Raw genomic sequence first — 14,245 nt, forward strand, 5'->3', positions numbered from 1 at the left:
TTCAAAGTTACAACACTGAAAAAAGTGTCATGTGATCGAAAATCACCCACTTGGCAACTGGCATGTATTTATATTGGTCGCAATGTCTCAGGATCATGTGATCGCCTTTTTGTGATTTTCTGACAAGCAAAGTCAATGGGGAAGCCAGATTCATTTAACTGTATTACTAATTTAACAACTGGAATGATTCACTTAACAGCTGTGGCAAGAAAAGAAATAAAACAGGGCAATACTCACTTCACAACCTCCTTAGCAACAGAAATTTTGGACTCAACTGTGGTCTTATGTTGAGGACTGCCTGTACTATTGGTTTCCAACAATTAATCAACTGAAACTAGATCAGTTTTGTGTAGTGGGCATTGTACCATAATTGAAAACAAAAGGATTACCTGTATATAACAGAAAATTAAAATAGTTAAAACTAATGCAGTTCATTATATTCCTTTAATACAAAAGCATAACAGTTTGAAGTCCACATATCCATAAAAGTTTTTGGTAAAGTCCTGGTGCCTTTTAAATTGTAATGTTCATTTTCCTAGGAGATAAAAATATTAATATAAACAAATCATGTCAATTATGTATCAACTAACAGTTTCTTTTTAAGTTTTTTCTAACCTAACCAAAACAAGGCTGCTTAATAGCCAAGAATGTCCATCAGCCTGAAAATTACTGCAGTCTCCTGTTTTCCTGTTCTCTGGAACAGGAACAGTAAAAGAAAATTAGGTTGTATATGTTTACCATAAATAAGTCTTTTGCTTGAAACAAAATCCGATGCTTAAAAAGAAGAAACGGCTGCATAGTTAGCTTAACCATGTGCTGTGTATATTCATTCTAGCAAGAGGACTCTCTGTTTGCAGCCATGCCACCTCTTTGTCCAATTGGGAGTCACTCCAAGGTACAAAGCCCTAAATCTGTGACAGGAGCACCAGGAACATTTACAAAGGTAATTATTCTCTTTCCTGTGGATGGTGCAGTTTTGTTTCACAAAGAGAGTTACCATGGAGCTTTCTGAGTTTGATCATGAACAGGCTTTGTTGTTTCTCGTTTCTTAGATTTCTGGAATTACATACAAACATAGATTATTTCCTGTGCTTTTCCACCCAGACATTGGTAGAGGTTTTCTTTCATTGCTTTCTCATTTTGCTCTCATAACAATATCTTCAGCTACATAGGCTGAAGCATTTGTAAACGTAACTACATAGGTGAATGTTGTTTTAAAGAACTTATCAAAGTAAATTCTACATTTGGTATAGACCACTGGTACACTCATTTAATAGGTCGAGGGACACGGTGGCTCAGTGGCTAAGACACTCAGCTTGTCAATCAGAAAGGTTGGCAGTTCGGCGGTTCGAATCCCTAGCATCATGTAACGGAGTGAGTTCCCGTTACTTGTCCCAGCTTCTGCCCAACCTAGCAGTTCGAAAGCATGTAAAAAATGCAAGTAGAAAAATAGGAACCACCTTTGGTGGGAAGGTAACAGTGTTCCATGCGTCTTTGGTGTTTAGTCATGCTGACCACATGATCACAGAGACATCTTCGGACAGCGCTAGCTCTCCGGCTTTGAAACGGAGATGAGCACCGTCCTCTAGGGAACCTTTACCTTTTCCTTATAGACCACTGATACATTCATTTACTAGTTCAGTGAATGTATTCCAAGAGCCAGATAATAAGAACATTATTATACCACTAATCTTATTATAGGAAGCATTAGGAATTCTATAGGACATTAGGAATTCTTCCTAATGTCAACCAAAGGTCTAAATGAAATTTGCAAACAAAACAATAGCATAAAAAAGAGATACTCCCACATTTAGTGGAGTCCCAGTGACTATTATTTTTATAAATAACTCAAGGTGGCAAGCATATTTAATACTCCTTCTCCCATTTTCTCCAATATGTAAGGTACTGTGAGGTAGATTGGGCTGTGAAAGAGGGACTAGCCCAAAATCACCCAGCTGGCTTTAATGCTTAAAGTGAGCCTAAATCACAACTTCTGGAATCTAAAAATAATTTTAATTTTTTTTTTACTCTTTTTATGCTTGTAAGGTGATGGATCAATTTAGTAGTATTCTAGCAATTTAGAAAGTGTTTCATATTTTCTACTACCTTTTCTAAGTGATATTTTCTTCTTTTATTGCTATATTGCTTAAATGTGACATTCATTTCTTTGTAAAAAGATACTCTGAATCGCTTTGAACCAATATGTTAATTATTATAACATCTCAAAAGTTGCTTTATAGTGTTTTTATTGTTGCTGTTGTAGTTTTTTATTCTTTTGTAACTGTTAAATATGAATTTTAAAGGCACAGTTGTGTTGATCCTGAATTTGTGCTGAATCAGGCAGACACTCAATTTCTTACAAAGGGAAATAATGCAATTTTAAATGGGAAATTGAGTAATACAGCAAAATAAAGTCCGTGAGTCTTTCTGATATTTGAACAGATTTCCCCTTTTTTTGACTATTATTCCTTCATGTTCCGGTTGGGAGAGAGGATTAGTTTTATCACCTCTAAACCAGCATAGAAGATGAACTGATCCTCAAATCTCACAGTAAATCAAGAGACCAAGGATCTAGTGGATCCACTGCTGCTCTCATTTGGGGGCCTCTCAGTTTCTCTTGCCGGTGGGAAATAAATCTGTAGAGCTTTCTTATGGGCATTGTTGTAGGGAGCAGCAGCCAGCTCCTTAACCCTTCATTTGAACGGTAAGGTCTTCTCCACAAAATTTTAATTTCCATTTGGTTTATTTGAAGGTGATAATAAAGCAAGAGCCTGGAGAACTGCCGCAACATTCTCCAGTGGCAGCAACTGGAGCAGCCTCTCAGGCCTCACTACCACAGTGCATAACTGTGAAAGGGAGCCATGTGATTGCTTTATCGCCCCAGAAACAGATTGTGAGCACAGGAGAGGCAGCCACTTCATCAAAGGTGCCTGACTTTTTTCTTTCTTTTTCACTCTAGCAGTTTTGTAGTAACTACAGCTCTGTTGCTTCACTCAACGCTCTTGTTCTTTTGAGGCAACTAGGTAATACCAGAAGCTTTAAATGGATAAAATACCCTTCAGATACCTATTTTGTTCTTTAAATTATAACGTTATTAATTTGAGGAAAAAATAATTGCATTTCATTCGTTATCACAGCCTTCAACTATTTAATATACTAGGCCCATCTTTAATTCCAAATTGTTTTTCTTTGGGTAAATTTTCTTTTCCACACACACACCCTTTCCTTGCTTATGTGCTTTCATGTGTATCCTATAGAATTTCATTAGAGAAGCTGCGTCTTTTTCTGGCCTTACACAATCTTAGGAAACTAGATGTTAGCACTGGTTTTCAGAAATGTGCACTGGTTTCTGGATAGTTCCCTAGCCTTGTCCTTTTTTATCTTCAAAATAACCTGAAAGCCAGTTATCTTAAAGGCTATATTTTCACAAACTCACTTTCCTAGAATTGATATTTTCCACTAAGATGTTTCTTGGACTATCAGCAAGATCAAGTTGATAGTGGCAAAAGAGATGGCTTTTTCAGCAGTTACGGAGCTTAGTTCCCAAAGATGTTTACTGGTTTCCCTTTTATCTCTTATATGCTGGCTTAAGCTATTTCTGATCTCACAGCATTTTTACTAAGCTCATTCTAGTATGAAAAATTACATGGGTTTGAAATATTGAAAGGAATCATTGGTCCACAGTTAAATATTGGGTTATTTTAATTGTTTTGTGTTCTTTTTCTCAGCATTTGTAATAAAATCAATTAAAATGCACTGTTTTAGGATAAATATAAGTACATGGAAATGAATAGTCTTTTTCTTTATCTAAATCATCTGTAAAGATCCTTCTATACAGTATTTTAGAAACTGTTAACTGTTTGGGGCTGCTAGTTTTTTGAGCAATAGAATTAATACATAACTACCACCAGAGAAGGTTTTATTCCCTAAACAGGCATAATCATCCCGAGTGAGTCATTTTGCTTCAGTTCCAGACAATTTCCATTTCAGATCCAATCTTTGACAGAATATAGCTTTTATTTAGCTTGATGTTAATATATGAGCTCTGTGTATATATTTATATTGTGTGTATTTTTTATTTTTTTCCCTCTCTAGATTACTGTTCCAGTTGGGTCTGCTTTACCATCGTCAGTCAAGCAAGCTGTGGCCCTCGGTGGAGGACAAATACTTGTGGCAAAATCAGGCCCTTCAGTCACAAAGACAGCTGGTGGAAAGCAAATTGTAACTCAAGGAGTCGCCAAAGCTATTGTGAGTAGTGGAGGAGGAACCATCGTTGCTCAGCCTGTGCAGACTTTAACAAAAGCTCAGGTTCCATCAACAGGAGCTCCAAAAACCGGATCCCAAGGTTCAGGTAGAGTGGTCTTACTTTTTGAAATGTCAAACATGATGGTATGGAGCTAAGGAATGAGTTTAAAAATATCTCCTTCATGCTCCGTTCCTGGAGAATTTTAAAGATAAATGCACATACCTTTTTTTGGCAAAAATGTACAAGTGATTGGCTGCTGTTTTCTTCCAGGATGCTTTTTCAGCTTCCAAATCTAATTGATAAGCTGCATGTTTTGTTTATCTTTCTCCTAATTATTAATCAAGTAGTGGCCCCAGTTTCTTGAAATCAGCCAAGATAGCCTAGCTAACTGGATAATGAACTAATTAGTTAATTATATCAATAAAGTAAGCTATTGAATACTCTGGTGAGCTTTGCATCATAAAATTGCACCCCATGTCCGATTTAGTGTTTTTTGTTTTTTTTTAAGATATATTGAATACTAACTTCCAGAGTTGCCTATAGTTTCAACACCACTAGGGGACACTAGGTTGGAAAACCTGGTCTGGGTAGGATGCATCAAATAGCAGTAGCAGTTAGACTTATATACCGCTTCATAGGGCTTTCAGCCCTCTCTAAGCGGTTTACAGAGTCAGCATATTGCCCCCAACAACAATCCGGGTCCTCATTTTACCCACCACGGAAGGATGGAAGGCTGAGTCAACCCTGAACCGGTGAGATTTGAACAGCCGAACTGCAGAACTGCAGTCAGCTGAAGTAGCCGGCAGTGCTGCATTTAACCACTGTGCCACCTTGGATAGAATTGTTACTATGTAGTTCTACGATGCTATAGATTACTGTTGAAAACCCAATAAATAAAAGCATTGGGCTATATTTAAAAGTTTATAAGCTGACTTGCATTCATGTTCTTTGCACTTATTCATGTACAGTAAATCCTCTCCAAAAAATTTATCAACTCCCAAACAAATTTCAGGGCAGAGTCTCCTGGCAAGTAGAACAGATAAGGAAATCCATTTCTCCAGTGATGTGTGTTCTGCTGATACTGAAAAGCTGTTAGCTGACAGTGTATCCAGATGTTGATTTGTTTTGTTTTACCATATAATGTTGTAATACAGTAAACTGTTCAATTGTTGGTCTCTTTTCCATCCAGTACAAACATATTGCACTTTCTTGTATAAATATCATGTAGTCTTTCTTTTTGTAACTTCCTTCGTCTTCAGAAGTTCTGCTCATTTTCATTCCACTTTACCTTGTTTTCTGTTTGCACAAGGAAATTCCATGAAATACATCCTTCCCTTATTATCTACAACCCATCTTAAAGCCTTTCCTCTGTATGCGCTGTATTGAATGATAGCAGCTAGATTCTTATTTTTCTGCAGCTAGTTAGGGACTGAATTCTCTCCAAGGTTTTTGCACTCTGCAGACCTCCCCAAAATGGCCCATTTTTTTGCAAAAACAGGCCCATTTTTTTAAAAAAGGGGGGCATGAATAGCCATTAGGAGGCTTGTGGAGTGCTCCTGGGAGGGGGGGGGCAAAAACGAGCAAAAAAACCCCATTTTTTGTGAAAACTGGACTGTTTTTGTCCAAAAAAAAGGGCACGCAGAGCCATTAGAAAGCTTATAGAGTGCTCCTGGGGGTGGGGGGGAGGCAAAAAGCCCCCAGGAGCACTCTAATCAGTCATTTTGGTGAAGGGGCAGGGTTTGGGGAGGCAAAAAAATGCTGTATTCAGTGTATAAGACGCACCCAGATTTTCAGTCTCTTTTTTGAGAGGAAAAAAGTGCATCTTGTACTCTGAAAAATACTGTAATTTTCAGTCAAATAAATACAAAATAGAATAAAACCCAATAATAAAAAAGTAAAAGATCCCAAACATAAATATTACATAACTGAAGCTAAGATGAAAGAAGTTGCAATGTTTTTAGAGTAATACTGCTTTGGGACTTAATGTTTTGTTGCAAGAGGGTGGTCTCGGAAAATCTTGATAATTTTTTTTCTTTTTCTTCTAGTTATGGCAACATTGCAATTACCAGCCACTAATTTAGCCAATTTGGCAAACCTACCTCCTGGCACAAAATTGTACCTTACTACAAATAGCAAGAACCCATCTGGGAAAGGAAAACTGCTACTTATACCTCAAGGAGCTATTTTGCGAGCCACAAATAATGCCAGTTAGTATTACACAAAACAAAAGTAGCATATTAAATGTGGTGACAAGCAATGGGTGGGTCCTTGGTGCTCTCTGAGCTTGGTGGTTTTCTTGCAAATGTTTCATTAGCAGGTTATATAACATCACAGTGCAAATGGATATTAAAGAACTATCCAGGTTTTTTTAGACAGAGTGCTTTCTCTGAAACACAGATATATTAAAAATGCTTTATGAAAGGAAGGGCATCTGCTAGCAAGGTGGGAATCAACCATTCTTAGGTCAGATATAAATGTTACATAAATGTAGACCAGATTGCTATGAATTGTAGGGAGGAATCGATGTATAAACTTCCTTTTTGTGTCAATGAAATTTTATAGCAATCCATGTTGAGTCTGCATAGCTTCTGCTATTAGCTAATTACTGAATTTGGGATTGAGTTTCTGGAGAGTAGTTACATTTTGGTACCTAGCAAGTAACCTGAGGGTAGAGCTAAAATAAATAGGATTTGGTTTTGCCCTATTTATAACTGGCTGTCTTGTTGGATGTTCCAGATCAGCAGTTAAGTTCTTCAGGAAGTAGCGGAACGCAGGGTGCAACCAGTGGTGTGTCTCAGCATCTCACCTACACATCCTATATTCTCAAACAAACCCCACAGGTTAGTCCACAATACAAATATATACAGAGAGAGAGAGGGAGAGAGAGAGAGAGAGAGAGATTGTTAGCATAAACGTTAGACAACTACAAGTGGATCAATATTCTTCTGATGTGCTGAACTATAGTTTACAGCACAGAAGCATTCATGGAAATGAAGTTGAGATTAGGGGGCTGATAGCATGCTGGCTTTCCATTTAAAATTGAAAGAATCTGAATATTTTAAAGAAGGGATGCAAGGAGCCCATCAGTTACCATGGAAGCCATAAATCACAGTAAGGTGCCACAGTGCTCTTTTGTACAATGTTTAATATGTGGTAGATATCATTTGTATTTGAAGCTGTTTCTTTTTGATATGTTAACTGGCATGTTTTTTAAAGTTTTAAAAAATAGAATCTGATAGACCCTATTTAAAAGTAGGTATTGTGATAAGGACCCTGACTAATTCTAAGTGGAATTAAAAAAGAAAAACAGTTTAGGGTTTCAGAATTTAAGGGACAATGGCTATTACTTACATGTCTTCACTGCAGATATTATTTTTTTGGTGCAGGGCACTTTTTTAGTTGGCCAGCCACCTCACCAGACTACAGCAAAACAGGTGACATCAGGGACTGTTCTCCAAGGTAATACAAATGCAGGAACATCATCTTCCCAAGGACAGCAAGCTCTGAAAGTTATAACTGGACACAAAACTGCCACCTTATTTGCACAGGTAACTGTGGTGCTTCATTTCAGATGCTGGTTGTTCTAGAATCTAGATACTCCCAAAGGACTTAATGAAAAGTGCAACTGTTTTGCATTCTGTAGCAAGTCACTTTTGCATTTTATGGTAATATATTAATGTATCTTTTAGAAGCCTGGTTAATAAAATAAATGTCTGAATGATACATGTGCATTGTCAATAATGTGTAAATACTAATCTATATGCCTGAACAGTTAATTTTAATACATTATTTGGTTGGGCAAGACAGGTAGGTCTTAAGAAACAGAATGAAAAACTCTGAAAAGTTTTTTTGCTTTTGTTTGTTTTATTTTTGTTGTTACCAACTATTAAAAACCTCCATATATCCATAAAATATTTATGTTTTCCATGAGATTGTTATGCAGTGTATTTGGGTTGAATTCTCCTATTTCTATTTTCAAATGAAAATGCTTGAAAAAGAACTAAGACAGGCCAATGGTGAACAATGGACAATAGAGAGGGAGAAAGACGTGCTGAGCTTTTTCCTCTCATGCAGTTTTTCAATAGTAAAAAATGTTCCTTACAAATTGCCCCTTAATGGAAGAAGAATATGAGGAAGGAAATTTGTAATCGAAGGACAGATGGGCAAAAGATTAGCTCAGCTTTTCCCAACTTGAGTGGTGACTAGAACTTTTGGGAATTATAGTCCAACACATTTAAAGAGCCCCAAGTTGGGAGAAGCTGGGCTAAGAAACCTTATTACTTCAAATACCTAAAGAGCAGTCACATAAAAAGGAAGTACATTTCTTCTCTACTGAGACTGCAGGACCAGAACAAATGGGTTAAAAATGTAAAGAAACATGTTCCATTTAGATTTTAGGAGAAACCTCCTAGTTATATGAACACACTGAAAAGTGAAGAGGTAATTCTTCACTAGAAATCTTCAAACCCAGAATGGAGGATCATTATCAGAAAGGTTCATAGATCCAGCACAGTGCAGGGAATTGACGACTAATGTCCTTTCCAACTCTTGGATGTTATTCTTAATCTTCCAATTCTGTATTTCATTTCATAATATACATTTGTTACGTGATTTCTACTTTGACTAAAAGGAAAGGATCCAATTTTAACACAACCCTCGAATGTTTCTTTTATCCCCGTTTCAATATCATGTGGCATTCAAAAAAAGTATCCTGAGATACAAACCAGCACTTTTAACCCTCCATAACAATTTTTACTTATTCTTCACAAGCTATTTCTGACAATATCTTTATAATCTAGAAGATGTAGCAAAATTGAACACCTACATATATACTAAGGTTTTGTCTAAAACATCATGAATGTTTGTATCTTTTCTGTTTTCCTACTAGTTGTACTATATGCTTTATAAAAATATTGTTTCTATTTTAACTCATTTACAAATGTAAAGGCAGCTTCCAGCGGGCAAGCTTCACTCATGAAAATATCAGACAATACACTGAAATCATTACCGGCATCATCACAGCTCTCAAAACCCGGCACCACTGTGCTGAGAGTATCAGGCGGGGTGATTACTGCAGCAACAACTTCAGCTGTGACACTTGCGTCCAATGGTGTTCCTCAGGTGAAGTACAGTATTGGTTGATTTGCATGTCAGTCTTCAAATGCATTACAGAGTTATTTTGCTGGGGAAGAATCAACTTCTTACTCCTTGGAAATGAAAGTTACTTAAGTGTTAAGGCTCCATCCTTGTGAAAAAAATGTTAGCATTTACAAGAGACCTTTGCAGTACTTGCCCTCATACAATGTTTATGGTGGAAATGCAGGGGTGCTATTAGTAAAAAGTAGAGAAGTGTATGAAATCTTTAAACTGACAATGCATTAGGAAAATACTGTAAATGTTATGTACAATAGAACTGGACCCCCACGATTTTCTAACTCTCAACTAAAAATATTGTATATGCATAGCTTAGGAATTATTAAATCATAATTTGTTTAGAATATTTTTTTTCTTTTATTTTCTTTATTGGATCATTAAACTGAAAAAAGTGTTTTCTACTGTCCATGTTTTTTTTTTAAACACAGCAAGCAAACAGTGCAAGCTCTAGCTCCCCTTCAACTACGGGCCCCATTGTGAAGGCATCTGGGCAGCAACAGCAGGTTGTTGCCAATCATGGGCAAGCAGCATCAGTTGCACCTAATAAAACAAGTTCCTCCACAGTTGTAAGCATTGCTTCTTGGGTCACAACCCCAGCACCAACATCCACAAAAACTGCAGTATCAGGTAATCTGGAACTAAAAGATTGAAATTAGTCAATGGGATGCTTTTATCCAAACTAAACACAAAACCCACTGGTGTATGATATGAAATATATATGGTGCAAGCTTTACTTGGATTAATTGATTCAAAAAATATTGTAGAAGTATAAGCATCAATTCTGGAACAAGATTGGTCCCTAGTTGAATACTACATATAACATTTTGTTAATTGGACATACAGAAATGAGGTGGCACAGTGGTTAGAGTGCAGTACTGCAGGCTACTTCAGCTGACTGCTAGCTGCAATTCAGCAGATCAAATCTCACCGGCTCAAGATTGACTCAGCCTTTCATCCTTCCAAAGTGGGTAAAATGAGGACCCAGATTGTTGGGGGCAATATGCTGTCTCTGTAAACTGCTTAGAGAGGGCTGTAAAAGCACTATGAAGTGGTATATAAGTCTAAGTGCTAAGTGCTATTGTTCCCCAAATATCAGCTCATGCAGTTCCACCAGATTCTGCAATTACTGAAACACTAAGATTAACTTCCTCTTGAATTTGGATCCTGGAAAGCCCATTGGTTTTCTGAGAAACTCTTGGAGTCTAAGCAGTACAAGGTCTAGTTAGGAAACAGTTAAATCTATTGAGCCAAATGTCTATGGATATTCTAAGACACCCAGGCCATGGTTGTCCAAAAGATACTCTTTCAAAAGGCAACTGGACTTGGTGTTTCCTTGAAGATGTTTCAGCTTCTTTAGCTTCTTGGATGAGAAGCAAAACCTCAATCTCGTCAAATAATCAGATCTTACCTTATGCGAAATGGGCATCCATATATATTGACATAAGGCATCCATGGTGGTTCTCAGTATCCCTTAATACCAGTTTTGGACATATTTTGGGAGTTGGGGGTGGAAGGTATGATATTATAATTCTCCACTAGGGCCAGTTCCAGTTGGTCTTGGTAGCAGGGAATAGATCTAGCACTAGACCTAGTTCTCCATACTGATACATAGATAGGAGAGCTTCCTTTTTATATTATTTGTTCCATGTGAAAAGAAGAAACAATTCATTTTAATACATTTCTAATGTAGGGTTGCTAAAGATCCACTCCAATCAGAACAGCCCACAACAAACTGTTTTGACAGTACCCAGCCAACTCAAACAACTTGGTGTCAGCAATGCTTCTGGAGGAGTCCAAACTATACTGATGCCTGTGAACAAAGGTAGGATGTAGTTGACAAGACATTGCCTAAATCTCTTCTTCAATATTGCAGGCTTCTCTCTCCTAAGCTTTCTGGCTCTATGGCACTGCAAGAATTGGAAACCTTTGGCTCTAGTGGCGAGCAGACTTTAATGTTGTCTGGAGCACAACATTTGATGCCATGCATATCATATCCTATTGACATTGATAACTAATAAACATTTACAATTTTAATGTCCAGTGTTATCATTATTACCAAGTTATGCATAATAGTGAGAACATGGTTTGTGAGATCCAGGTAAAATAAGAAAAAAAGAACAGATTTTTTAAAAAAATTCAGATAACATTTATAGAGCTGTTGCAAAAAGCCATTGTTAAAATTTCCATCATTTTCTGCTAAAATTATTGAAGTAATTTAGCAACAAAAATGAAAAAAGTGAAGCATATTTGTCAAATTATCAATATTCCCTTTCTCTTTCAGTGATACAGTCGGTTTCTTCCAGTAAAGCAACGGCTGTTGCACCTACAACTAGTGTAGTTGTCCCAAGCACTCCTGAAGCGACTGTTACCAAAGGTAGAATTGTCCATTGTCATAATGAAACCTTGGAAATATGATTAGCCACTATTCATGACATATATAAGTAATTTATAATAGTTTTTTGGGGGGAAATTAGTCAGTGGAATTGTGCAAAGCATTCAGAAGGGGTACTTTGCAAAGTGCATTGGTATCAGAAGAGTATAAATGCTTGTGGAGATTCTCAGTCATCCAGATCATAGTTGTCTCAAAGGTTTTTTCAAAGAAAAAACAGTCCAGTAGCCTTTTGAAGGGAAAAAAAAGCTCCTTTGAGATATCAGCAGAGTCCCACTTCTTGAAACATGAAAGCATGAAAGGGTTTGATGTGGCTGCCTCAGAGGTTTTCTCTGGTTGTGTTTGCATATACCTCTGCATATATTTTCATTGACACCACCAACGAACCCAACATGACTGCATAGCTACTTGCTCAGATAGCCAGGGTTATCTAAGCTAAGAAAGTTGCTTCACTTGCACCTTTGCACTTAGTGGAAACGGCCTTTTATTTAAAAAAAGCATTTTATGAGCCATCAGCTGTTCCACAGTATGATTATGCAAGTGAAGCAGGATTCAGGTGATAAAACATTCAGCTCGATGAAGGTATTGACATCAAGAAATCTTTTTGGGCATCTCTAAAAGTATAATGGTACTTTCACTTGGAGACCAAAGATAATACTAAGGTGGTTTTACTACACAAAAAGCAGCAATCCCCCCAAAATAGGTTTTGAAATGTAGACCTTTTACATTGTATTTTTTCCTGCCATCCATCTACACTTACAGTTACTACTCTGTGAGGGAGATAGGTGGTTCCAAAATTTGACTGATTGATTGATAAATAAGTCAATAAATAATTATTGTGGTGCCAGGATTCCACTTTAAAATCTCTGCTTTCCTCCTTCAGAAAAATTACTAACAGTTCTCAACTTACAATCACAGTTGAGCCCAAAATTTCTGTTGCTAAACAAGATAGTTGTTAAATGAATGTTGCCCCATTCTATGACTTCTCATGCCACAGTTGTTAAGTGAATTACTGCAGTTGTTAACGTAGTACTGTGGCTTTTAAGTGAATCTGGATTTCCCATTAACTTCGTTTGTCAGAAGATAACAAAAGGTGATCACTTGACCATGGACACGGCAGTTGTCATAAATATGAACCAATTGCCAAGCATCTGAATTTTGATCACTTGACCATGGAGATGCTGCAACAGTCATAAGTGTGAAAACTGCCATAAATCACTTTTTTAATGTCGTAACTTCCAACAGTCACTAAATGAACTATTGTAATTTAAGGACTACCTGTAGTTTTTTTTTCCTAATTGTCTGAAGCAGAAGACCATTATTGTCTTTCATTTGCCTAACAAATGTTTTTTTTAATATTCTATTGTCTTTTAAAGTGAAGCTGGAGCCTGATGCAACAGGGCAGAGCTGCAGTGTTCCAGTCTCTCAGGATGCTCAGGCAACAATAAAAACAGAGGAAAGTTCAGAACTTGGAAATTATTCCATTGGGTAATTATGTTTGTGAAGTTAAACTAACTTACAACAAGGAGCAATGGCTGTTGTAAAAAATATGGGTTATATTTTTATGAGCCACTTGAATTTGTTGAGAGTTCACGCCTATTAATGTTGAAATGAAATTTCTTCAAGAAAATTATTTTAATTGTATTCAATCCAAGCAGTTTTTATAGTAGGTATTGGATAGAGCACAGTATATTAAGGCCTTGGTACGAAATACTTCACCTATGCACATTAAAATTACACTGATCAGTTTGCACATCAGTTGCAGTGGATATACTGTATTTTAGATGCAGCACTGGATCCATAAAAGCTAGTTATCTTATTTGTTCAGATTTATCTTTGTCTCAAAGTTTTAAGAGCCATATCAAGCTATAGCTATATCCAGCTATGGAGCTGAGGCGACAAATTTCTATTATGATCCTCACAGACTCCATCCTTTATTGCCATCCAAGTTACAACAGAATAATTTCCTATTTTAAAAAAGCTTAGTAGAAGCTTATAATACAACTTTTTTCTTGATTTCATAACAAGTTTGTGTAAGCTTAACACTGCCCTCCCCTTGGAAAAAAATGTAAAATTCAGACTTCCAAAAATGTAAAAGCTGAGAAAGGTTTGAAAATGTTTGTCCAAAAATCTCTCTCTGCATGTACACAGAGATGTGTGCTCTATAGGCAGTAATAAAGCAGTATCTGTATTACTGTATCTGTATTACAGCCAATGCCATCTGGCTACCACCCGGGGGAGGGCCTTCTCTGTAGCAGCTCCAGCCCTTTGGAATGAACTCCCCGCGGAGATTCAGACCCTCACCTCTCTCCAGGCCTTCCGGAAAGCTGTCAAAACCTGGCTGTGCCGGCAGGCCTGGGGTTGATGAGTTCCCCTCCCCTCTCGACTTGTATGGTTTTATGACTCTTGTGTATTTTAATTACGTGTATTGTGTTTGTATCTCCTTTTCCCCTTTT

General features: G+C 37.1%; 1 protein-coding gene across 1 annotated transcript in view; it reads left to right on the plus strand.

Annotated features, from left to right (window-relative positions):
* The window catches only part of YEATS2 (YEATS domain containing 2), a 41,944-nt gene that overhangs the window by 14,879 nt on the left and 12,820 nt on the right, over nucleotides 1-14,245 (plus strand). The window contains exons 15-25 of the mRNA XM_014052140.2: nucleotides 836-943; nucleotides 2,753-2,926; nucleotides 4,096-4,351; nucleotides 6,292-6,453; nucleotides 6,983-7,086; nucleotides 7,633-7,794; nucleotides 9,194-9,367; nucleotides 9,829-10,027; nucleotides 11,091-11,222; nucleotides 11,682-11,774; nucleotides 13,166-13,277. Of these exons, the coding sequence (XP_013907615.2) occupies nucleotides 836-943; nucleotides 2,753-2,926; nucleotides 4,096-4,351; nucleotides 6,292-6,453; nucleotides 6,983-7,086; nucleotides 7,633-7,794; nucleotides 9,194-9,367; nucleotides 9,829-10,027; nucleotides 11,091-11,222; nucleotides 11,682-11,774; nucleotides 13,166-13,277 (1,676 nt within the window). The remainder of the gene's footprint in view (nucleotides 1-835; nucleotides 944-2,752; nucleotides 2,927-4,095; nucleotides 4,352-6,291; nucleotides 6,454-6,982; nucleotides 7,087-7,632; nucleotides 7,795-9,193; nucleotides 9,368-9,828; nucleotides 10,028-11,090; nucleotides 11,223-11,681; nucleotides 11,775-13,165; nucleotides 13,278-14,245) is intronic.

This window comes from Thamnophis sirtalis, unplaced genomic scaffold, assembly GCF_051295495.1.
Source record: "Thamnophis sirtalis isolate CommonGarterSnake01/CBP01778 unplaced genomic scaffold, rThaSir2_p1.2 scaffold_11, whole genome shotgun sequence".
NCBI lineage: Eukaryota > Metazoa > Chordata > Lepidosauria > Squamata > Natricidae > Thamnophis > Thamnophis sirtalis.